Source organism: Neopelma chrysocephalum, unplaced genomic scaffold (genome assembly GCF_003984885.1).
Source record: "Neopelma chrysocephalum unplaced genomic scaffold, ASM398488v2 Primary Assembly neopelma1_61, whole genome shotgun sequence".
NCBI classification, from domain to species: domain Eukaryota; kingdom Metazoa; phylum Chordata; class Aves; order Passeriformes; family Pipridae; genus Neopelma; species Neopelma chrysocephalum.
This window is the reverse complement of record NW_020897716.1, coordinates 1581858-1609690: the sequence shown is the minus strand read 5'-3', so window position 1 is coordinate 1609690 and position 27833 is coordinate 1581858. Positions and strand designations below refer to the sequence as shown.

At 36.0% G+C, this 27833-nt stretch overlaps 1 protein-coding gene across 1 annotated transcript; it reads right to left on the bottom strand.

The window, feature by feature from the left end:
- Window positions 1-453: 453 nt before the first annotated feature.
- FEZ2 (fasciculation and elongation protein zeta 2) lies at window positions 454-27833 on the bottom strand. The gene is given in 10 exon segments (XM_027681642.1): window positions 454-2662; window positions 7855-7920; window positions 10163-10238; window positions 14846-14926; window positions 17652-17920; window positions 20948-21092; window positions 22586-22702; window positions 25773-25881; window positions 27354-27679; window positions 27681-27833. Coding segments are annotated over 10 exon segments (1359 nt in total). The 3' UTR covers window positions 454-2645.

Genomic DNA, 27833 nt, shown 5'->3' with positions numbered 1-27833 from the left:
ATATAATTCTAGGACTCTTAACTACCTCTGACATACTGTCCACAGTTCCTGACTCAAAATTCAGCTCTGTCCAGCAAGCAAATAAACTTCAAACGAAATAGCTGAAAACACAGAAAAAGGCTTAGATTAAAAAACAAAACAGGGAAAAAACCCACTTGCTATTATGGCAAGTGATACAAATAACTTAAGTACCTTAAAATTCAATGACTTTAGGAGGACTTTGCTTCCAGGACTCTTCATATCAGACATGAAATGGATTTTGGTAAAAAATGTATTTTTACTAAATCTCTGGTAGGGTATCTCTCAGCTAAAGTTTTTGGGTGGCCATTTACAGCTGTCACATGCAAAAACTAAAAAGAACAATGAAATCCATCTCCCTGAAAGAATGCAAGATTCATTAACGGATCTGGAAAAAGGATGCGTAATAAAGTGCATAGAACTCAGCAGAAAAGCAGATTTGCATGGTTCTTTTTATTCAAATGTTTTGAGATCTATTTTTTTATGTACATATATAGGTATACATATAATACTTGCCATCTTTGGCAGCTGTTGTTTAATGCATACAAGGTAAACAGGTACTTTTCATAATGAAATTTTGCTTAGTTTGATGAGAGGCATGAAATACCAAAGCAGCTGCTTAGCTCACTAAAGCTGTTCCTGGTCTTTAGTGATGAGTTTTCTTTCCAGTTTCATTGCTTTTAATATTTCATGACTTTAAGTCATCCAAGATTTGCTACAAGTAACACAAACTTTGTCAAAAGTTTTTTTGTTAGTCTTTTTCTTTTTTTTTTTTTTAAATTCTTCCCTTGGTTGTTGTGGGTTTTTTTGTTTGGTTTTGTTTGTTTGTTTATTTGGGGTTTTTTGTTCCATCTTGTCACTTCAAGCCTCAACAGGAAATTGAAGCACCTCTGAATAGATCTCATATAGAGACATGGTGGGTTTCACACGTGCACCGTTTTAAAAATAAAGCAGGGTCACCCCCTTTGCCAATTTCCAGGCATCAACATCAAGTCAACATCAAGAAGTTCTATACAAAAAGCATGCCATAATGAGTTCATAACACAACAGCTACAGAAATAAATGGCAGCTTTCTTTCTTAGAGAAACTACAAATGAAATAAAATAAAGCAATGAAAAAACTTTACATATGACACATTTATGCAGAGCATCTATTTGTTCCTGAGCAGGCTGGCAAGTACGTGTCAAGTTGGGGAGAGAGAGAAAAAGAATTTTAAACTGAAAAATTTATGGTCTGAAAAAGGCACAAAAGACAAAAATTCTGAGGCCTTTAGAAAAAAAAAAAAGCATTATGAGAACTACTCTTAAACTGAATATATTTTACTGATCAAAATAGTATTTGGTGATGATGATAAAATTGAGCATTAAAGTGATGCAAGGTATTCAAGAGCATATTTCTCTTCAACTAACAAAAAAACCTGAAGACTTCAAATGGAAAAAACTGTTTGAAGAAAACACAATTTTATCTCTTTAGAACCTTATATTCCAGTGCCTTTAGACATTCAGTATATAAATCTGGGTATAGAATCAATAGGAATTCAACCTAGAAAATAGTTCCTTTTTCTTTTTTTTTATTAGTACTCTTTAAACTTCAATCTAATCTTTAAGACTGGCAAAATTACTTGTGACAAGTATTTAAGGTTGAGATTATGGGGTATGTTTCTTGTACAGGATTTGTAAAATACATTCTCATCTGTTTGAATGCAGACACATCATCACAGAGCAGACAGTGCATACAATTTATAAGAGAGATTTGTAGTAAAATTTAGAAACACAACAACAAATGTCTCAATATAATACTAACTTGGAAGCCAGGTGCAAGTTATTCAAACTGTACATGTACTTTTAAAAAGATATTGTCTTTTAAAATGTTTATATATTGAAGCATTTTCATTAAGATCAAACACTTAATAAAACCTGTAAAACTATAGCAGCAATATGGGAGCATATCTAAGCCATGTGAACATTAATAATTAAAATAAAACGAAATATGAAACATTACATTTCTCAGATGTTTGTGTTAAAGAATTGGTAACACACAATCACTTATGTCAGACCAAAGCATCTGGATTTGTTAATCTATGAACAATACTGTTGTACAGTCCAACATTATCATTTTCAAAGAAGTGTTGATTGCTGACTTTCACCAACACCATCCCAGAATGCGTCCTGGAGAACTCACTTGAATCCTTAATTCCAAGTCTGGCTACGATCCTTTTTTCATCTTTGCTACAGGAACTAAGGATGCTTTTAAATATGGATTCCTTGAAACGAGCCTTGTTTTATTTACACTATTCAAAGTTTACTTTTCCTTCCAACAACAAAATGTGCAGGAGGATTTACTACATGCTATACAATGTAAAAATAGACTTTAAAAAGTCTGAACAATGCAAGTAAAACTGCACAATGTTTGTTCCCTGCTCCAGTTCATTGCACTATTAAGTTAAAATGAATGAGTTGTCATGCCCAGATGACTTACTGTAGGATCAGAAAATCCACGTACACACAGAGGAGGTAAATGCATACTCTTTTAGGTATAGTGCCAAATGAAAAAATACTATGAGTTATATCCACAGAAAGCTTCTCATCACAGAAAGGAGCATGGTTAATTCTGAAAGGCAGCCCTCTTCATGTAGGACACAGAACTGCAAAAGAACCACAAATACATCTTGATAAACATCAGTGAAGTTGGTCTGTATAAAAATGTAATGTATATACTAAAATATTTAAATGTTGAATTCTACCCTATTAGTAACACAGTAAAATCTAGAAATCTTTTGAAACTGGCAATTAAGTTATCAGCCTCTCTCAAAAGGTAATTAAGTGACACAACCCACTATCTTTAACTAACTATCCAGAAATGAGTTAACTAAAGGTCATGTCTTAAACAGTGCTTTTTGAAGTGTTCTATGAGAAAACAGAACATTAAATAACAGGTGACGCATGCAGTTATATTTTAAAAATATGCACTGACAATTTGAGATTCTAACTCTACTTTCTAATTCTGGTGCATGTACAAGAATCACACAGTGGGAAGATAAGACATGTCCTTCACACGTTTCTCATTCCTGTTTCAACGTAAGACACAAACCTCAGAGCAATCCAGCTTTCAAACCAATGCTAGCACAACACAAAAGCAAATAAAGAAGTCAGGTGTAACAATTAGACAAAAACTTCAATGTCAAGAAAATAAATGTCCTCATTATCTGAAATACTTGCATAATTTAAAAATGGAACAAGGTATAAATTCTGGCTTTATTAAAACAAAAAAATATTTAAGTTTTTACTTGAAAGGACAGATATGAAAGAGCAAGGTGAAAGATGGAAAATGACTGTTTTCATGACATCTACATTTAGAAAAAACAAAACTAGGTATTTCATGCATTTTACTAAGTAGTAATGTATAGCATATTATTTGTAGCACTGTATTTTTATGTCACGATTACTGTTTAAGGACAAGACTTAAGGAAAAGAACATAGAGCTTATCAATAAATATATCTTATAGCAGTTTACTGTAATGACACATCTGATTACAAAGGCATTCATTTCAACTATGAATACACACTTATATTTTGTTATATAATAGCTATGTTTCAAGGATGTCACGATTATTTACACTTATTTGTGTTCTTCAAAAAGGAAAATATTAACCTTGAAAAGGTACAGAGAATGATTAATTAATTCATTCAGTCCACAAATGTGCTTTTTAAGATAAAGAATTTCAGTGTTGGTTTGGTACTTCATTCCCTGTCAGCAAATTCATTCCCACACTCTTTTTCAAATCCCAGTTTCTACTTCATTATCTCTACCAATAAAATATAATAACAATATCGATATATTAAAATATATTCAGAAAAAATTAACCACAATTGCAAATGCTAATCAATTTCATGTTACCATCTATTTTAATTCTAAAGCTATACAATATTAAAATATTACATGAATCATATGCTGGTGGGAGAGGAACTAAAATTTACTTGCAAAGGAAACCACTAAGTCCTTTTCATTATTGTTAAGTTAAGGATAGAAATGTTCACTGAAAAGTAAAAACAAACAGAACCCAACAAAAGGAAAAAATTCCCTTGAAAATAATTTGGGCTTCAGTAAGAGCAACATGAACAAGAGAAGGTAAGTTACTGCGTTGGACCCAACTCTACACAGAATATGTACTTAGTCTGGCTTCAGGATACTTACCTGTGAGGAAATGTTCCCTGTGGAAAAGAGCCAGGGGAGAGCTAACTGACCCCTGGAAAGAGGGACTTAAGCATGAGGAAAAAAAATGGTATTTTTAACATTTTAGGGGACACAAGGGGGCAGTAGAAATTGGGAAAAGAGGACGCTTTTAAGAAAACAAACATCAGAAATAATTTCAAACCTAATAATCCTATATGGTTTTTTCCCTATCATGAAATGCACTAAGTTGCGCTATTCTTTGTAATTTCTTTATTATACTGGATTTGCACATCCCATGTTCTGAGGATTTCAATTTACAGCATTTCAGAAGCATTAGCTGGTATGAAAAAAAAAGTACAAGAATGATCCATGGAAGATCAATAGGTGATCTGGCTGCAGAATTCTCCTTCAAGTTTCAATTCCATGCTCCAGCTCTTGCCCAACATGTCTTGCCAAAACAAATCTATTCAATCATTATTAAATGAAGATAGCAACTATTAGACAACGCAGATGGAAGGGATCTGTGCGTCTTCCTACATGATCCAAATTTCAGAATTATTTTGGCATTTAGTTCAAGTTATTCAAAATAGTGAATGCTACAAAACACTTTGAATTTCAAAGAAAACAAACTCATTTCACTGACTTTTGGGTTTTTTTTTTTTTTATCAGAACACCAGTAATGTGGTAACATTTCCTGTTACATCACCACTTACTGCTCAACCTTACGGTTCCATTTACCTTTCCAGGCTCACAGTATTCTTTTTTTATTTTTCCCATTGCATTGTGCCAACAATACTCTGGCGATTGTTAAAATAATCTTTTTCCTGATATTTTTTCTTCAGCTCTTGCTTTGAAACAATTTAAGTAATTTTTCAACAGTGGCCACCAATATCTGGGAAAGTTTACTAATAATTCTGTGGACAGCAACAACACCCACATAAGACTGCATATTTTAATTTCTTACATACCATAGAATAACAAGACAGCACTGCTTTAAAAAAATCGTTAAGGGTTTACTTTTAAGATTTTTTCTTTGCTGTGTAGAATAAAATATATATATATTTATAAATATATATAAAATAGAAACCTTGTCTGCACTTACCTGTGCAGACAAATGCCAAAATAACCAGATTTTCCATAAAGCTACACATATCCTACTGTCACATGTAACACACTGTCTGGCTTTTTTGTTGTAAGATTGGACAAAATGATCCTCAAAGGAACAAGCAGTTAAAAGATTTTAACAGAACAAAGTATGTTTGGTGATATAATTCACACATTTCAAAATTTCATTTCTTGATTAATGCTTAAGAAAAAGTAATAAAATCCATTCAATGTAAGACAACAGCTGAATCACAGAGGAGAAAATTGTAAAATGAATACAATTACCACCGTACCATACGGATTATTACCACTGGATACAGAACTTCTTTTGGAAAACAAATTCAAACCCCTAAATCTTCATAAAGATTTTTACCTTGCCAAGACATTTTACAGTACAGCAGAATCTTCAAAAAGTAAGTCACTACTTTTATTTTGGAATGTAAGGAATAGGTTGGAATTGCAGGTACAAAAGCTGAGCTAAAAGTTAATCTTAGTGATTGCAGAGAATTCACCTAATCTCCTCTTAACAAGCTTTAAAAGTAATTTCCAGACAACAGACAGGTGGCTGGGAGTATTTTGTGCCATGAAAGCCTCACTGACTTTTCAGGCCAGAAGTTTTAGTGGCAGAAAATGAGAAACAGGTTATAACTTCAGAAACAACTGGAGGACTTTGTTTCACAGGATAAATCTGCATTACAATGGAACACTGTTAGCTGAGTTATAAATATTTAACATAATGTCAACAGCTCAGTTAAGGCTACACTGCAAGGAAGAGTAAAATTCTGTGCTCCCTAGCTTGTACAACCGCCTGCCACCACTTGTGCACACAGACCCACACAGGATGAAGAAAGGCTTGGTCCTGCTCACTAAGGAAATGATAGCTGAAGGGAAACTGCCTTTTCCTTTCAGTATGAGTGATGTGAGTGATTAGTCTTCATACTCCCATCATTTGTGTTTTACAATTTAGAGATAACAGTGCTTGCATATGTATGATGTTTTTGTAATTGCCACATCTAGCTAGTAGAATATCCCTGGTGATTTGTAAGTCACAAGCATGCAGAGGCAGGAGGGAACTTCAGTTCAAGCTTCCTAAATCATCCAAACATACGTTCAGGTAATCTGTAATCTACGTCTATAAGCCTTCTTTGCAGGAGATTGCTCCATTTCCCTAGGCAGCCAGTTTCTTCTCAGTATCCTAGTGATCTGACGGTTTTTCTAGATAGCTACATCTAAAAATAAGAGCAGACACTGTAAACAGCACTATTAAATCCAATCACTTTCTACCAGATGTATTATGAAGAGCAAAAATTTTTAATTATTGACAACAATCGGGTCAAAGATTGTGCCTCACAAAATTAAAGTCTAGTGCCATCACCATTAAAAAAACTTTGATCCTACATGGTTCTCAGCTCACTAGCAAATACATTTGTCTAATTTAAGATGAATTTTTAGAAAGGGTAAGTAAACAATGGAAAAATCAAAGGAATTGACTGAAAGGATCTCTGCATTCTTACTGTATGTGGTAGTTGTGCAACCCTATGGAAAACTTAGAAATTGACCTCTTCCAACAGGAAGTCTGTCAGAGCTTCAGCTCTTTTCAGATTTTCTTAAATAACAATGCACTATATAACTTAAACCTGATAGTACTGTCAAATATCTGTAAGATGAGAATGTCTGTGTAAGAAATACAAAAACCTTTAAAAATCACATGGAGTTAAGTCAAATGATTGTATATTTGAAAACATAGTGAGACTTGGAAAACAGGATATCAAAAGAAGAGAAAACCTTTTGCAGCACATGAAAAGCAGAATGTAATATACATTTGAGAGGCAGCTGTTTGTTCAGATCTTGGGAGTTTGATGCATATGCTAAACATAAAACACTAAAAAAAATTGGTATCATTTATATGCCAAGAATTGCAGTAAAACCATGAGCATTAGTAAGATCTAGGCAAAAATGAAGTCAGAAGAAAAACATTTAAAAATAATTTAACAACCTGGAAGCTACCTGGAACACCTCCTTAAAGCTAAAGCAAGCAGTGACTTTCAATGCCTGAAATTCTATTAATATCATCAATGTATAATACCGGAAAATAAATGACTCATACAAAAACTTCTAAAATAAAATGTGAAGAAGGAATAACAACTAAAATAGATAAATAATTTTTACCATTGATCAGAAGGCAACACTTAAAATGAAGTTATGAGCACTCATATAGCAAATGCAGTTTGAGTTCTGATTCTGAAAAACCTGTACAACATAAGTTGTACCCATTTAACTTCATAAGCCAGATTTCTTTGCTCCTGCTGCTGTCGTTCAGCTGTTTGAATATACACTGCATACTTACTACATTATACTATCACAAACAAAATAAACATGTTTTATTTATGAACTGTATGCTCAGAAATCTTGAACAAAATAGAATATAAATGAAAGTTATGTTGATAGAAGGGCAACATAATTCATGAATGCTGTAGGATCATTCTTTTCAAATACACCTTAAATGTACTTTAAGTTAATTTAGAATAAAATAAAATCCCTGCCAAGAAACACACTCACCCTTTAAAATATAGTCTGTTAACAAGCTTGGCACTTTCTCGCTATCTTCTTTCATGGCATGTAGAACTAAAGTAAGAAAATAGTAAAGCAGATATTTAGCAGATATTTAGAAATTAAACACAACACTCAAAATAAATATCATGGAGCTGTTTCAACTACTCATAGGGACATTATTACCAGATTAGTCGGAAAACTCTTAATTGAAATATGAGAAGATACAATGAATGAGACACATCACATCTCCACCTTTCCCTTGTGTAATTCTCACTGAACTCCACAGTACACGGATGCAAGAGTCCCATTTCATGTGGTTAATTATTACAATAAAATGTCATCAGACATAACAACAACAACAAAAAGGACCTCTTCCCTACAAAAAAAATCTCACCAAAAGAAAGCTACCACACCCAAAACTAAAATGTGCTAACAACTATTGATGGACTGAGAATCTCAGGCCACAAAAGTATGCTCCATTACTTAATATATTTGATCTTCACCTCAAATCATGGAACAATGAAGCTTTTCTGAAGAAATACTTATGTGACTTATTCTATGAAAATATTACTGGTGGGTTTTTTCCTCCTGAAATGGTGAATGTTAGCTGCTGTAGCTTAGAAAAATCTTAAATACATGACTGAATTTGGCAATAGCTTAGAATAATGCCAAAATATCATTTTTGTGATGTATATGAAGTCAATCTTGTCCATCTTGCCTATTTTTGAAGAAAGGAAAGCATGTGGAATAGCTCAACTTGACATATATAAGCTTGTCTGTTACTCCATAATGACAAACAATGACAACCCTTTATAAAGCACTCTGGACATGACTGAAAGAATCAAAACTACAGAATTATATCGAATAGCAGTAATCTTCAAATTCCTCGCACGAGACTCTAAACTCTATAACAAGTGCTTAATATCAACTTTTATGTTACAGACAGACATTAGTGTTCATACCCATGGAATAATATACAGCTTCGAAAGAAAACCCAACTGAACAGCCCTAAACACCTGCTTTACTGTTGGCCCTAACAACAGCAGAGAGTGAGTCAGAAACCTGCAGTGGAGTCACAGGATCAAGTTCCAACCACAACCAGCCCACAGAAATCAATACTATTAATACTCTTTACAATGCATTTGTACAAGACATTCTGTTAATAAACTGTCAAACAACACAAAATGTTTTCAGGAGGCTTTAGTCTCTCTCTGCTTAATATTTTCAACAGAAATTTAAATATGGCAAGAGGATAAAATTTCACTGCAGGAATAGACAAAAAATGAGAAATTCATTTGTCACAAAATAAGTATGAATTAACAGCTAAGGGTGTCTACTGTAGAAAAATAAGGGGAATTTAATTCCTGCTTAAATATTTCATTTACTCCAGAATTTATACATTATTTATTTTCTCTTTCTAGGAAATAACCAAAGAGCCTTTTACCATCTCAGCCACCTGTGGAATCACAGAACTGTGCTGCTGAAAACCACCTTAAGACAGTTAGATCCAAAGCCCTGCACTGAGATCTCATAAAATACATTGATCTATTTTTAAACTGTTCCTATAAACCTCAAATGAAGGAGATGCCATTGACTCCTAGAGATGCTCTGTTGTATTAAATCACCTTAGTAGGTAATTTTTAAAAATTTTAACTAATTTTTCTTGCAAATTAGAGTTAAAAAACCCCCCAAACAACCAGAGAACTTAGAACTTATAAATAATTTTGAGGATCTGGCTAAAAAGATGTGAAGAACAGGGAATTCAAAGCATTGTCAAAACTCTTGTTTGGTTTGGAATTCCTAATTATAAAATTTACCAAGAAAAAAACCAAACGAACCACCAAAACTACAGAGAGAAGGCAGCTATTTTAAAGGTAATCAAGCACAATCATTATGCAACTACTCACAAGTGTCTGGACATCCACTTCAATTTTTCAAAGTCATTACAATAACCTCAATAAAGCACAGCAAGTTTAAACAAACAGGGGTATACTGGGAACTACAAGACAGTATTGCCAAATTACATGACATGCAGTATTTTCCGCAAGGCCCAGCTGTCAAAATAATGTGAGAACTTTTACTTTCTGATACATGCAAGTTTCTAGCCTTCAAGGTTTCAATGAACAAACAGAAAACCAACATACCATGAAGGCTCAGTTAAAGCTGGCTGAAATGTATGGTTAAAAATCATGCAACTTGACATACATGGCATAGGGTAAGGGGAAAGAGAAAAGTATATGGAGTCATGGTTAGCAGCCAACACAATTGGAAATACAAAGAGGAAATGATCAGTGAGGGAACTTCATATGCTCACTTTTGGTTAATGTTTGAAGATCTTCAACAGATGGGGGTCCATTTTTCTTCTCATAAGGAATGACGGTTGTTAAGTACTGTCAAATGAAAACCAGAGTTAACTGAAGGTCCTTTCATGCAACTTTGTTGCTTGCATTTTATTTTGCAAAAATTGTAGCAACTGAAATTGTTAGCCACAAATAATCATATTTCACAAGAGATTAAGATTCTACCTTTCCTATCCCAAAACCTTTATCACAGAAGCCAACTTCTATTTTTTTTTTCCAAATTATGTGGCCATTTGAGAAGCCATGCAGCTAAACACTAAAAAAAAGTATTTAAAATATTGGAGCTGTTTACAGTATAAAGTTTCTCTGCTAGGCTTCTTCCTCAGAGCTTATGCACACCAATAGCGAAATCCTTCCTCTTCTCCCTCCGAAGTCCTTCATAGACTTAAAGGACTTCTTACAATCAAAAAAAAGCTCATAGAACAACCTTTCCTCAAACAACACTATAAATGCAGATGAACAGCTTTCAAACTTGCTCTTAAAAAAGAGTAGAAATATCAAGCAGGCTTCATGAGTTGTGTCTAAAATCAGAAAGTAATTCTTTCCAGAAAGTACATAAAAAACCTGTCCAGGTAAATACGGATGTAACCTTCAAGTAACCTGGGAAACTAAGAACAGTCACATTTTTAAAGGATTCCAGAGCACAACTGATGCAGGCTGTTGAGGTACCTTAAGTAAGGCATTCAGGTTTGCAGAAGAGTGCTAAGAAGTATTCGGGGAAAAAACCTAAACAAATCTTCAAACTCAACACAGCCGCAAGATTTTCTCAGTTACTGGTTAACTCTTATCAAGAACATGAAACATTCCAAAGATTTTGACAGACCAAAGCCCAGTCCCAGTCCAGGTCTGAAGGATGCCCCTAATTTCAGTTAGGAGAAAATGAAAATGGACAACTTTCACCTTTTGCTGCTTTACAATTCCAACCAAAAAGAACAAGGTGAGCCTAATGAAAGGCCCCACCATTTGGAATTTGATTTAAATTATCCATTTTAATAGTTGAGTGTGCTAACAGACTGCTTCAAACCAACTCAATTTTTTTCTATTTACTGAAATCTTTAATTCTTGTCTGCTTAAAAAAAAAAAGGCAAAAATTTCTCACCTCTTTCAAGATTTTCACGCCTGCAGTGCAAACAAGATTAATTTTCAAATTTCTGAAGCAACCCTATTGCTTTTATTAAATGCATTTTAGATGATATCTTAATTTGCAGCCTATATGGATGCTTATTCTTCTTAAAGAGGTCAGCATTTCAAAAGTACTGAAATCACTGGAATTTTCCCCAATGGATAAACTTCCCTCAATTCATTTTGTAAGAATTAAACAGGAACTTTATTATGGGTTAAGAGCTACAAGGTAGTAGGCAAAGTAACCCTCAATCTCTCATCCAACTTAAGACCTGTGTAGCTCTCCATGCAACAAGCAGAAAACATGTCATACAAGGTAAAAGGTCTCCTCTCCTAGTAACAGCACTTCAGCGAGAGTCGAGTGTAACTCACTCTGGTGAAGAGGTTCACTTTGCCAAAGAGATTTGAGTGTTGCCAAACACTTCTGCAATCATTGCTATGTTTTCAGCAGGATCGTGCACCTCGCGCTCAAAAACATCATCTGCCTAAAGCCAAACAGACTCAGTTCAGGGTCACTTAAAGGAACCAATTGTACGGGATGTACTGACACCTCACCAAGACCTTCTGCAAACACAGGGTGCTTTTCTCCCTCCCTTTTCTTCTGGCATTTTCTCACATCCACTCAGCACAGCAGAGGAAAGCATGTAATGCTTCTTAGGAAACAGTCAATTTTCAATCTCTTTTATAGGAGATGTAACCAACCAAGTATCAGCAGAGAAGTGCCCACTTAACGAAATGACCAGAATCGATAGATAGATATAAGGCTGTTGAATCTGTAAATGTCAAAGATGAAAGTGGATCTACTAACTCAGAAATCAGACCTCTGTCTTCTCTAGCCTTCAGAAATGTGGCATTCTACCTTTTACCTAGATAACAAACTACCAGGACATGTTTCACTGGACCAAACACCGATCTATCCCTGTTTTTCTTCTCCTGTAAACTCCACCTATTATTTTGCCTCCCTAATAGTAAAAATTAAAAAAAAAACAGAAAAAGCAATTTCTTTCCTAGTTTCCAGAAAAAATTCTTCTTCTCATCCATGCTTTGCAGCTGTAACAATCAGTTTCTATAATAACACTATAAAAACTCATTCCATAAATTGCTGTGTGAAGGATAACATATGAAAAAGATGAAAAAGGGACTAAAGTGTAGCTGACTGACATGACCACTTATTAAATCTGTGACCCCTAAATTTTTGAAGCAGATTTGATGATAAGCAGCAACTCCCATCACAATTTGTAATCAGAAAAAGTGTCTGATATGCCTGAAAATCAAAATTAAGATGACTATCTTGAATTTTCTTCTGGAAATATGATCACAGAAAGAGCTACAAACATTTCAATGGCTTTCATGCAGTTGGGTGTTGGGTGTTTTTTTCCCAACTGCATTATCAGACGGGAACAGGAAGTGCCCATTGGAAGTTTATCTTTCAATGTTGAAGAACTCCAATTAATTTTCACTTATGTCTCAAACATACACACAGAAAAAAGGGCTAAAATTGAAAAAAGGAAATACGCACTATAAGAGGGTAGTAGAAGGTGGGAAATACCACTTAATTCAAAGATTGAAAAGAGTTCTCAAATAAGTGTTCAAACTTGCCATAAACTTTATGTTGTGACATTATGTGTAGGAAATTCTGCCTTCCCAGGTACACAAAAAATTGTCTGTCCTTGTGTTTTTTTTAATCACAATTCCAGATTTTTAACGAACTCTTCCCTGCTAGCAGAAAACACATGAATGTGAGTTTATAATGACAATACACCCTGAAAAAACCACTCAAATTAATAATGTGAGAGTAGCACTAAGAAACTGAATATCTGATACTTGTTTTACTTTGCAACTTCATACAATAAGAAGATGACACCAGTATTTCAGAAGCAAGGCCAGGGGTTTGGTAATGTGACAAAAAAGCCCAGTCAAACAAAAATCTTCCAAACAGAAAACAAATGCCATAGAAAATGGATTTCTAGGAACTAAATCAGAATAGATTTAATTATCTTTCCCACCTTTCTCCACTATAGTTCATATTATTTCCATGATCCTTTAGGATATAGGAAGGAAAAAAAAAAAACATAACCCCACTAACAAGGATATCATATAAGATAAATCAGGGGAAAAGTATGATCAACATGAAGAATAACATTAGAAAATAAACTCAAAAAATGACTGGAAGAATTATCCACTCAGTGTTATTGTTAATATATGATTATGCTACTTATGTCTAGAAGGAAGCAGTGAAAGTTTTTTAACAAAAAGTGTGATGGGGTGGCATAGCTAAATATGTTCATGTCATGAAAATACATGATATTTAAAATGCCTAAAGACACAGGTAAATAGCTGTATATATATAGCAAAGAAAAAAACAACAGAGCTATATCTTTATTAGTATTGAGATAATGTATTCAGTTAGGTAAGCTCTGCACCTAACTGTTCAAGATCCCAAAAGCTGGGGACAAATATCTGGATCAATGTATTCATAAACTCTCATACATACCCCTTGCCTGAGTAAGCGCATAAGTCCATGATTTCTAACCTCATGCTTTGGGAATGACTTGAGTGTTGTTGTTTTACCTCCCAAAGTCCTCTGCAGGATACAACACTCATCTCCCAGACAAAAGCCTAATCAGCCTTGACTTGTAAATTACCAGACAATTTATTGCCTCAAATTATTTCTCACTGGGAAAAAAAAAAAATTAACTCTAATGCACTCCTTTGGCACAACTGCCTAAACTATAATGGGTGGGTATTTGTTAAATAATTTGAAATACCAGTATTTTGTAATGTGTGCCAAAAGACTAAATAATAGCATAAGCATTAACAGTTCACGAAAATACAGAATGCATTTAATAAAATACATACTACACTTCTGAAATAAACAGGCAAGTATTATTTTGAAATAAGGCATAAGAATCTTCCCTCTGAGGGACAAACAACATCTTGCCTATGGCTCAGGTATTTTATATCGGTAATCTGCATTGCACACATTTCACTGCTTTTAAAATCACACAGTTTTTAAAGGCAAAAGACATACAATACAGCCTATGCATTTTCCAGGTGCTACTCTGTTTTTAGATATATCAGCTCTGAACATTTGAAGAAAAAAGAAAACAAAACCTTTTTTCACTTGGGGGTAGTGTGCAAGTTGTTAATGCTGAAGGCTGAAATGCTACATCTAACCTGATACATATTCTTTGACTAGATATTAGATTATTACAGACATGCAACGTATCTGAAGCATGCATCATGGCAAAACAGACTTTTAGTCTGGGGTAAGAAATACAGGTTATTAGCTCAGTGCATCAGGCTATCAAGTCCTGACTTTCTCGAGCTGTTGAGGAGAGAAAGAGACTGAAGGCTGATCAGAGTCCTGAGGCAGGGAAGGAGCAGAGATTCCTACATTTTATCCTATTTTTAACTGTCTCAGCATTTATCTTCAACTACTGTCAATTTTCAAGATCTCAGCTCCTGAAAGTGCAGGCAAAGAATGAGAAAAAAGAGAGAAGATAGCCCAGCACCTGTTTCTCTCCACTTGAGTTTCCAAACGTGTGGCGGAAGCCATTCTGTATGACATTTGAGATCCCTTCCATGCTGAAGCGCTAAAAGTAGTGAAAACACAGCAGAGAGAAAAAAAGGGACAGAGAAAAGTTCAGAGGACTATTAATCAGCATTTATCAAGACTGTGAAAGACAAATGACAAAGACAAGCTCTGAGATGTATTTCAGCACATTTCTGTTTCTTCATTCATCTACTTAATTTTCATCATTAAAAAGCAAACCTTATAATGGCAGTTAAGCAGTATTTCTACATCAAAATTTATTCACATAAAACCTCACTGCAGACCTGATAATCGAGACTTGCCTTTTAAGGCTGTTTTATTTTGGAATGTAAAAAATCAGATTTCTGAAAGTTTAGTTCACAGTAAAATCTCCTCTAACATTTGTGTTTAATGATATACATTTAAAGACACTGTTGATACAAATGTTTCAGATTTTTCGGATTTTAGGCACCTACTAGAAACACTGTTCAGTCTCCACCTCTTTAAAATGTTTTACACTTTCATGCTTCCTTTTCCACAACTGAAGCAATTATTACAATTCCCCCTTTTCTGTAATATGATAAAACATACAAAATTAGTTAATAATACACCCATATTGATTTCAAGCTCCATTACATAGAATTGTGGAATCCAAGTAAAGAAAAAATGGTATATAATCCAATCACAGTTTTTTTCCTTGAACTTTGTAATCCTTTTTGCTTGCTGGAGAAGACAAGTGAAATAAAATAAAATTAAAAAATCGAAATCATTTTGACGTTTAGCATGCAATATAAAAATCAGCAACTGACAAGAATATAAGAAGAAGAAACTGTCAAGTTGCTGAAAGAGGGCAGTAAAAAGACCACGCCTCAGCATGTTTATCTGAATGTGTATATATATGGGAGGGGGAATAAAATGTGCTGTAATACAGTATGCATTTGCTTTCTAAAGCACAACAAGGTCAGTAAAGACATAAATGTTAACAAAGCCATCTTAACCCTTTTAAGATATCCTACTTAAGGAAACTGGTATCTTCAAGCCTGGACTATTTTTAATTGCTCTCCAGTTTGCCTTTATGAGAGAGGTAAAAGTTTTAGAAGTCTAAGAAAGTGATTTACCAAAGGACTGTATCAAGGATAAAAAATTAAAATATCTATTTTCTTTCAAATTCAATTATAGTACCTACAGGAGAATTCATTTTCTTAGAGTATGAAAATTTAACTCTACTTCCAATCTTTGTATTTAAATTAGACTTCACTATAGTTAATAAAATTACTAATTTATACATTATTTATTAATAGAAACTCACTCTTTACAAAGCTACTTGAACATACTCTCTGTATGCATATTCTCAGCACTTTCATAAGAAAAAAATAAAAAAAAAGGAGTGTTGAAGCAAGGAAGCTTGCACCTCCTTCTGAGAGAGGGCTCTCAAATCTGTATCTAGTGACAGTGAAAGTTATTTTCAAGTAGCTTCAAATGCAGCATACAGTCTTACTTATGAGCTAGTCTGTTCACTCTCTCTTAGAAAGCAACCTGACACATCAGCATTTTGAAGCAACCAAATATGAAAATATCTTATACTGGGACCACATACAGTTATATTTGTAAGCATCATTCACGTTTCTAAACTTGAAACTAACTAGAATAGCTTATGAATCACTTAAGTTTCAAAACCAAACAATTATTTTTCTTTCTAGGTAAAATACCCCTTTTTGGTTTTCCATGACTGAGAACCAAGAAGGAACTTTTCACTGTGCTCTTGTAAAGTGATGACAATTTTGTATGGTTTTCCAGACATATACTTTCTTAGAGTTTCATTAACATTTAGCTACACACATAGATTTTTCATTATAGAGAAGAGATCAAAACCCCATTTAGGTTATATCACAGGTATCTTATTCTTATAAGTTTAGGAATAGATTCTGAAGTGTTTATATTTCATTATAAATGTTCATTCCTTATATTTGAAAAGCAAACCCCAAACCTTTTCATGTCCATCTGAAGCATTCCTTCTGGGACTTAGCCAAGATCTACAAAACCACATTTTTTGCATTCTGTAAGAGGCACTAAAAAATTCAAACATTAATATCGCAAATGATTTAAAATTATACTAGTCAGATAAGAAAGAAAAAATTGCATAGACAAGCTAATAACCTAATTTCTTTTGTTCTTTGACACCTCTTATTGAACTCCGCTTGAAAGACATTTTCGTTCCATTTTTCCTTTTGCTGCTGTTCTGTAAACAGTAAAACAAATTCTCCCCACCCTGTACATCTGCACTACACTTTGGCCTTATCCCTGTCTCTTGTTGGATGTAGTAACTCTGCCCCAGGTTAAGAGATCTGGGGTAAGACTTTCACTTTTTTCCTACCTAAAAACCAATACAATCAATAAATATCTGTACAACTACACCAACAATATTTCCTGCGAGACTAACACATACTAAAATTCACACCGTGAAACCAAACAGATAAATGAGTTTGCCTACTGACAAAAGAACACAGAGCAGTACATCCGCAGACAGTATTTTGTGCAAGAAAGGTATGCTGCCTCCAGGCTATTTTGCAAAGAGTTACAGAAATCTTTTTTGAGTATGAGAAGAGGAAAATATTATACAACTTTGTGAAAAAAATTCTCAATAGGAAGTGCCTAAGCCTTGTTTGTGAATGAAGGCATAGAAACAGGTGTACCAGGTATCTTGATATAATCTAGAACTACTACTTCCCATCCAGAAAAAACAAAACACATTTTAAAAGTATAAAGAGCTATAAAAATTTTCTTACTGTTCCAGGCATATGACTTCTTTCTTGTTTGCCATTCTGAGGACTACCATTTTTCAGCTTCTTTTTCTTCTTTGCAGTTTCTTTGTGTTCTCGCTGTTTGTTTTGCACTTCAATGAGGACAGAAATGAAGCTGTTTTTCACTTCCTTCTCAAACTCCAACTCATCTCGTAGAGCCAGCTGCTGTACCAGTTCCTCAGAATAATCCTTAATAGCAGTTTCAATTTCTTCTAGCAGTTCATTTAATTCAGCAACAGACAATCTTTTTACTCCTATAAATATTTCATATAAAAAGTAATCTGTCAAGATTTTAAGCATGAGAAAACTTGCGGGGATTAAAAGAAAAAAGTACTCTGAAATTTCTCAAAACAAAAAATTCAATTCTTAAACTATATTTAACTCTTAACTATATCTAAACTCTAAAACAAAATTCCTAAAAGAATAAACACATCCCAGAGGCAACAAGATTAGCAACGAGACAGTTAAACTTTTTTCTTACTTTTGAGAAATCTGAGATAATCTGCAAATATGAAGAGAGTGTTGGTAGTTAAGGAAGCTGAAGTGCTAAACTTCCGACACCACTGTAAACTATCACTTTCCACCTGCACTCACTGTTCAGAGTAAAAGGCCCTCATATTTTCTGATGACAATCAAAACTTTGGCATTTGTAGAATCCCTGGGTTTTTCACCCATAGCAATATAGCAATACATGCTATATTCTATGAGCAAGTAAATCTTTTTGGTGATACTGCTACGGTATGCATGCCTATTAATAAAAGCTTGTACAAAAGTTTTATGACAACATTTTTTGAGGTATTTAGCAGAAAAACTAGTAAAATTCTCCAAATTTTCCATGTAGTCAAAAGCATGGCCTTGCATTGCCTGAAACAAAAACCTAGAACAATAGCATTAATAGTTTTGAGATAGCACGAGACTGAATTGGTCAAAGCTAAATCAGAAGCTTGTAAAATATCAGTTTGTAAGGGAAAAACAAATGTCCAGGTTTGCATTTTAAAGGTACTACTGGGTCATGTGTTACAGAGAGTGAAATTATGACCAAGAAAATGTTCTGAGGCTTGCTTGAGTTAGAAATGAGCACATTCTTAGAGGGCTGCTTTTTGTTCCAATTTAAGTCTGACACACCCAGGAAGCTAGTAAGTCCCAGCAGTTGCTATGTCAAAGAACATAATGTTAAATGGCACTTGAGAAACAGCTAGTCCTGATTACACTGACGGGTACAATCTGTTTAAGGACATGGAAGAGATGTTTGCAATTATTTAGTTTCATAAAATTAGTCTAGTAAATATCATGTCTAAAAAAATTCTTGTAAGGGAAAACACTGACAAGACAAGTGTTGAAAAATATAAATAAGGCCACAAACTACAAAAAAGCGTAGCTCTTAGAAGCATCAAAGGTAATACGTGACATGTAGATTTTCTCTCTTAAATTACAGCAGGGAAAATTGATTGGAGAAAGCTCCTTGTCAGTTGTTCAACTAAAGAAAAAGCGATGAAACCTGTTAAGACAATTCTCTGTCAAGGAGACCTTTTCAGAGTAGCTTAGGCCTTAAACTCTGTTCAAACTCTGTAACAGTACCGAGAGAGAGCACCTGTGAGTCCCAACACTTAAAAACCAGCTTCACAGCCTAAGAAACAATTGTTCCAAAAACATAGGTGCAGGCTACCCAACTGCAGTTCTGACTTGTTTACGATAGATCAATTGTCATTATCAAAGTCTACAAAGGGCTACATAGGAAATACTCAGCTAATGCAGGTGAGTTAAGACAGAGGAATTCAAATACAGAAGACCACATGGACTGAAGCTTAGATATGCAGGCTAAAGAACTCACTTGTTGGACTGCCTTAATACGTGTCGTTTCCTATCCAAGAAAAAACTAAATACAAGCTTTGATTTCCTGCTCTGAATCCTAAACATGAACACCTCTGATCTACCCTCTCAAAAGCCAGACAGTTTCCAGCAAAAACCCGCAAAAATTTCAGAGAGATGCAGACCAACACTGAAGCACCTTCACACACCGAAAAAAGGTAACAAGAGCTTTTAATAAAATAGTGACCTGAAAGACAAGAAAGCAGATTCTGAGAAACTGGTGAAGCAAAGTTAAATTAACTGCCAAAGTAACTCAAGGCACAGTTCAGTTGGGACTGACCTTTAAACCATAAAGATGCAACAGAAAAGATGGACTCAAGACAAAGCAAAATAAATATGATATGAAATACCAAGCAAGCTTGATTAGCTCCAAACCTAAAGACATATGGAACTGTCAGGAAAGCAGGAAGCCCTGCTGAACACAATACATTTTGCTTTCACATTCCTTAAATTTATGTGTTGAGACAGTTGAGAGTCCAGCCATGAAAATGGTATCTCCTCCATAAATCTGAAACATAGCAGAAACTGTAAGTGATGCCCCAAGAGGTCAGCCAGTTTTCTGAATCTTCTACAGTTTATATTGATGACCCAGACTACAGGAAAGAAAGCACTAAACTTCATAAGACAGACCAAAGTATAATGATTGTCTAATGAATATTCTTCGTGTCCCTATCACCTTGTAGAATTGATTTTGACAAATGCATACATTAAACAAATTTTTTCGTCATGAAACCGGTTACTCACAGGTTTCTTTTTCATACAATTCAACCTAATACAATTGAACTATACATGTAATTTCTTTGCTTTTGTGTAGGGAAGCACAGATGATTTAGTTTGAGTAGAAGACACAAAGGATTTTTTTAACTTTTCAACTTTTTGAAGAGGAATGGGAGTTCTGAAAAATATGCATGGTCGTTATGGGGAAAAAAAGGAATGGTCACCTTATTTTTGTGTTACTGTCTATGAAGATATGTTGCAGTGACTGAAACAGTACCAAAGAAACACCATTTTCCTTATTTACTGTACAGCTTCCAAGAGCTTTAGCTAATCTTAAACAGCCTATGGGCATCAAGAGTCTCACTTTACAAAAATTGCAGAAGTTTAATAAACAATTACTAATTTATCATTTTACCCATGAAGAAATCCCATTCCACTGTATCAACCTTCAGAGTATTTGCTTTAAATTGAAATTCTATAAAGTTTTATTCTTATTCTTAGTTATGAAAGCTGACAAAGATAAGTCCTCTATTTATGTTCTTAATCTAGACTATTCTTTCAGGGCATTTTGAAAATATTTTTGAATACAGATATATCATAAGAAGGACTTCCTTTGAATTAAACACATGGCCAACTTACCCTTTCAACTATTTTCAACAAGCATAAGGGCAAAATACTTAATAAATATCACTTACTCTCTTCATAACTGTTGTTTGTACTGGATCTCTTAAGTGTCTGAATTTCCTGGGAAAGTATAGAGAGCCGATCTGATTGAGTGGGTGTTTCATCATCATCTGGATCAGGCGATTCCTGCATCATTTCCTCTATTTCTTCAATCACCTTCGAAAAATGAAAACCCTTATGAAAACCCTCCTGCCTGAAGAGAAACAGCCTGTCATTTGATGAAACTAACACCAAGACTGGATGGAAGAGAGTCAACAAAATCATACTGACATCCTGACATCCTCTCCATCCTCGCTCCCTGAGAATACCCGTGTCTTGTCACAGTTAATTGATAATCACGTAGCAAGCAGTGTGTTGAAACTACATGGTTATTTCTATATGAAGGTACACATGATTCTGCTTAAGAGAACTGAACTAAAGAGCAAGCTGCAGTATCTTTCTTGAGTATTCAGTTGAAGGAAAACACAACAAAAACTAATTACCTCCCTCTACTTCCCTATACTTCTCTACCTAAAAAAACCCAAGAAAACCAACCAAAAACCAAGTCAACCCAAAACCCAGCAAAAACAAAGAAACAGACAACAACAAAACGAAATCCCCATCCACCCACCCAAAAAATCTCACACCAAACAAAAAAACTCAACCCAACCCAAACAACAAAAAACCCCCACCCCAAACAACCTCAGAAACAAAACCAAAAAACCCTCCTGAATAGCCTGAAAATCTACTGTGCCTCTGAGAAGTTTTACGAACTGATCCACCATAACCTGAAGCTGATTTGCATCCCTGGATGTAAGACTTGAGCCAGACAGAAAGTATGAGAACAGAAATTCTGTGAGTGGAGAGCTTACTTTTCATTATACAAATGACCATAATTCTACAGGACAAATTATTAACTAAACATCTGAATAAGTAACACATCAACTTTTACAGGTTTAAAGGCTGTAATCATTGCTGAGATCCACCTCACAGTAAAAAAGAGCTGAGGCAGTTCAAGCAATCCTGTCTCTAATATTATTAATAACCCTCTTCATCAGAGTTCACAGGTAATCATTTAAATAATAAGAAAATATATTATTGTGCTTGCTTCCTAAAGCAGGATCTTAATAGACCATCATTAACCTTACTCAGAGGAGCAATTTTCAAGATAAGTGAAGTAAAGCCATGGGTTTGGAACCTAAGTCTTTAAACATTAAGTAATCTGAAATCTTACTAGCAGAAACACTGATCTGCTCTCAAGTTAGGTGAAAACTTCAAAGAATTCTTGCTAACAACAAAGCCACATGAAGCTATGAATTGCCATACAGTCATGCTGGAAAACTACAAACTCTACCACACCACTAAGATTCTGAAAATATTTTTGCTTTTTAACTCTTACGCCTAATTTAGTAGCCTTTCTGACTAATTCATGTTAAGAAATGCATAAAGATTTCAAAGACCCTGGACTATCAACCTCACCTGAAATACTGGAATACTTTTCAAATCTGAATGATATAGTAATATCTCACACATTATTACAACCCTAAATAAAGAACAATCAAGAAGCTTAGCTACAATGAGCAGCAAGAAGAAGAAGAACAACAACAACAACAAAAAAAACAGACTAAAAGAACATATTATACCAACACTAACTTTGCTGAACACTTTACCTGCTCTGCTGTGAAAAGTGGTTCTTCATTGATACAAGAAACAATGATAGAATGCATATCCAACTGTTCTCTCAGCTCTTCATCATCTGACAGGTCAAGGTTCAAGTTATCATTTACCTAAAAAGCATGAAAAGGTGTATTTATATAAATATATATACACACATCCAAATGTGAGTGTATAAAACACATGTATATATTTAAAAAACAAAACTAATATTGAATTTTAAGAATGAAACAGATTCCGTGCCTGCAATAATGAAATCAATAATTCTTGCTGTCAAATAACCTGGAAAATGAAATCAAAACTACAACTGCAGAAAGTTAAAATAGCTGTCAGTCTTTAAACTCTTTAAATAATCTCTGCATATAAAGACCATATACACACTGACACGTAGATATCTACACGGAAGGCTGTCAATCCAATGTAGATATTTAAATCTTAAATGAAGATAGACACTTGTCAGTGGATGGTGAAAAACCTGCCTATAATATCTAACATCACACAAACCTGTTACTTTATGTGCTTTTACAGTTTTACTTTGTCACTTAATAAAAGACATGGAAAAAAAACAAGAAGAGTTGATATTGAAAATTGGTATCAGAACACTGGTATCACCCCAGATTATTTAAAAAATATATTGTTGAATACCTCAGTGTCTTTTCAAAAAGAAAGAAAAGTAACACTGTTCCCATACATATACCACTAAATTATACTCATCCTTCCAAACCAAACATATACATATAGTAAAAGAAAAGATTTAAATCCCCTCCTTAATTAGTCATGTATATTTTACTCTCACACAGTGATATATTCTAGTTTATTTACAAACTTGTTAGGTTTTTTTGCCCATTGTCTATTACTAGATTCCAGCCAAACCAACCTAAAAAAGCCCCACAGAGCTGCAAGCCCTAACCTTTGACATTTTTAACTCAATTGCTTCTACTGGTCTTTGGGCCAATTTACAAGCATTATGACTGGCTGTACAAAGTCCTTGGCCTCACTGTATCAGTTTTCAATTTTTGTTGTAATTCCTCCAATTTTCCCAGTTTCTTCAGACACCCTAATAGTTTTCAGATTAATTTTGAAGCTGCAACCAATATCCCCAGATAGCTGATCTGTAGGGGAAAACATACAATTTACATTTCTTCAGTCCTCAGAATGGAGTCAAATGTCCACTTTTTTCCCCGAATCTGAATTACAATTACCATGCAGTGACAAGGCTCCACTAAGAATATCTCTTCACCTACTACACAGATACAGCCCAATTTGACATTTTTTTAACATTTGCCTTCCTCAGATATTTTTCCATGTATACAGGATTACAGCAGCAACAATGGGACAGTAAGCAAGGGTAAGTTAATCAAGAAGAAGATCAGCTTCCCCTTCCGACACATCCAGAAATATTTGAGATTATCGGGATATATTCTGACAGTTTAAGCTAATAAACCACCACAGCATCAGCTGTAGCCTGTGCTAAAAGGAACACCTGGCTTTCCACACAGCCACACCATGCCTCCTCCTATCCTCACAGTACCAGGGAATAACCCATTTAAAAGCAATCTAGCAAAAATAAAACAAACAAGTAGTTACACAATCCTGCTCCTTGTACCACTTTGTACAACACTTCCACCCAACCGCTTCTTTCACTGTCTGAGACGTATAAAAGTGTGCGCAGATCTGTGATGTAAAGCAACTGAGATCAGATGAATCAGCCTTATTCATCTTACATTTTTTCCTACTAGAACAGAAGAGAAATGCTTTAAGCACAACTTCTGCAGCATATTATTAGTTTCAAACGCATCACGGAAGTGTTGCTTAGCTGTTAGTATTCCTGGTAAGAAAGTTAAAACAAGCTGCTAGCTGGTCCATATGTGCTGTCACATATCCAGAAATACTGCTGAACACAAAGAAGCAGAAAAAAAGTATGTCAAACGCTCCCAAACGGACAGGCTTTACACATCAGAAGGCATGCCAGGTGGAGTGAAAGCTGAAAAACCTTGAGATATGTTTAATCCATAAACTGTGTTTCCCTCTCCTGGCAGCACATCTAAGATTCTTTCTAATCCAGCAACAGCACTTTACACTTTTTTATGTACTTTCTTCATAACTGCCTGCAAATAACTTACAAAAACTATATGAAACTTTTAAAAAAAATATTATACTTAGTTCCTTATTGAGAAATCCATTAGTCTTCCAGTCCATTTTTCAGTGACACCAGGTCACAGCAGGGGGGGCTTGTATTTTTACTTAAAATGTAAGGATTTAATTACTCTAAAACCACTTAGAAAATCTGAACAAGCACTCTAATAAAAATTAGAATAAACACAAGTCAAATTCAAAGGATAAACATCAGTCTCAAATCAATAAAGTGAGTTCCAAATTGGCACCTTCCCCTGCTGAACCCCAAAAATATCCTCTTCAGCAGAACAATCTTCACTCCTGTCACATTAAAAGCATCTGTGGATTATCTAATGATGGCTGAAGTCAAAACATTACCCTATTCTCAAGTTACACACATAGATATTTTTGCAACGTAACTCAACTTCACTATGTTTAAAAGATAAGCCACTCTTTTCCTCAGAAGACCTGTGAGATGGGAATTCCTCCTGGCTTTTCTTCCTGAAACATTTTAATCCACTTACAAGAAGATCGGAGGACAACCCTTTCTATAAACCTCTCTGAAGCTCTTAATTCCCTATTCTCTCCCCAGACCATTAAATAAGGAAAACAAAACAAACTCTGGCAATTCAGTGTCTCCTGGGCCACCTTTCCTGTTAAAGAAGCCATCTGACTGCAGATTGAGATGAACTTAAAGTCCACACTGGAATTACCAAATCAGGGTATCCCTGCCTCTTTTCCTCCCTTACCCACATCAGTGTCCAACATGAATCAGACAGTAGAAAGATTTTATGTGAAACCCTTTCTCATTTTGCATTTCTTTCTATCATGCTCTGGCTCTAATGAGCAGTCATCCAACCCTGCATTTTTTCAACCCAAGGAGATGCAAACATACATCAATGGTTGTTAGATTTTTTTATTTTTAAAAACCTCTCATGTATAATGGCAAGCATTAAAAATATTTTCAGTCATTTAATAATGACACTTTTTTATACAAATGTAAATAGTTTTATTTTGCTGCTGAGTAAAAAAGATCCAAAGAGGGTACTTCTTCTGATCAGAACTTACCCCTTTTTCTGAAAGATTCAGTGTTGGCAAGTGCAAAGCTCTGGTGTGCGAAGATTTCCAGTCAACTGGCATCACGTTACCATAATTATCAGTCAAAGCATTCCAAATCCTGGAGAGAGGAATAAAGGAACAAAAACACAGACCTTAAAATAAGCAGCAATTGATCAGCAATAAACATATTCTTAATGACCATATACCTCTATCAGTAACTATATCTTCCTCCCTAAATATTCATCTGCAAGTTACTCACAATATTTTTAATTTTGAAGCTAAGAGAAAATGTTTTTTGATAAACATAATTTATTTCCCTTTCTAAACAATGTACACACAGAAGTGAAATAGAAGAATAAATGAAGAGACAGCTTCCATGCTAATTATATAATCATACTCAAAATCTTTTTTGGGGGTGGATGAGCCCTTCCTTTAACAAAATTTGAACTGAGCTATAAATTCCATTCCTAATGCTGTTCCTGTTTTCCTTCTGCACATTAGCATAAGGAAGTAGACTGAGTAGCAAATTCTGAACCAGTTTTTCTTTCCCTTTATGACAGAACAACGGACATCACAAATTATACTAAAACTTTCAAAGAATTTAGTTTTATCCAGAAGTACTCTTCCTGAGTTTAGCCCACCACTCTGTCAATCGTAGCTGTTTCTACAGTGGCAGTACCAGAGCCTTGCACACGCAGACCCATCCTGGTACACCAGTTCAACAGAGCAGCTCTGCGAGCAGGCTGCTTCCTCGTCACCCAGCAAGCCCTGCCTCCAGGCTTTCTGCTGTGGGTGGATGTTTGAAGTGGTTGCCTAGCTAAGGCTCAGAGGAGGTCAGAGGAATGGCCGAGCCAGACACAGAAGAGCAGATAGAGCCCCATCACTGCCCAACGTGACTCACCTCACTGTTTATACCACAGATATCTAGTCTCTTGCTGACAGGCTTTTTTTTTTTCATCTCTTAGAGGACGACATACAATTTTGTTACCTTAAAGTAAAACTGCAGTATTTTTAATGACGATAAGCTGACTGAATTTACTATGAAATTAGAAGTATAAATATTTGTAAAATAATGTTATAAACTGGAAATTAGCATGAATCAGAAAAGCTTTATTGCTCAGGGGAAACCCCCCCCCCCCAATTATCACGGTTGCAGCTGAGATTTCGTTCTTCATTTGCTTTCTGCACTAACACTGAGACAGTGGGCACTTTCCAAGACGCTAAACAAACACTACCCCCGGTCACTCCGAACTTCAGGACAGGTATTTCTCGTTAGCCTGGCGGGGTCAGAGGCTCAGGGATGCTCACACGCTTCGCTGGCCGTCACGGGAATAAAGCCGGAGGGCTTCACGTCAAACCCGCGCCGCGGAGGCCGAACGTGCCCTCCTGCCCGGGCCCGGCCGCTGGCAGCTGCAGCCCCGGGGGCGGGGAAAGGCTCCACTCCCGCAGCCCACAAGCCCTGCCGGGGTTCGCCAAGGCCCAGGGGCAGCGCTTTCTAGGACAGGGCTGCAGGCCGCGCTGTCCACTCAGGCCGGGCCGGGCCTTCCCGCTCCCCGCCGCCTCACTCCGCGCCCCCCGGCCCGCACTCACTCGTCGTCCTGCAGCGCGCTCTGCTCCGTGAGAGGCCGCAGCGGAACGCGGCTCTCGCCGCCGCCGCCAGCCCGGGCCTGCGGCGGCTCGAAGCAGAGGGACAGCTTCGCCCCGAGATCCCCGCCGCCCCAGCCGCCCTTGTCGCGGGCGCTCTCGGGGCCGCTCCCCGCGGAGGGCTGGAATCCCGAGAAGTCCTGCCAGTCCCCCGGGTCCCGCTGCGAGGCCGCCGCCGCCGCCATCGCCGCCACCGCAGCCGGGGACACGGTCCCGCGCGCTCCCGGCCGTGCGCGCTCCCGGTGCCTCCCGCGGCTCGGGGCGGGCGCGGAGCGGCGGCGCTCGGCGGGCGGGGCCGGGCTGGGCCGACAGGCCCCGGCTGTGCGGGGCGGGAGCCGGGCCAGCCCTCGCACCGAGGGCAGGGCTGTGCCAGCGGGGCCCGGCCGCACACAGCACCGGCAGATCGGTGTCCGTACTGACACACAT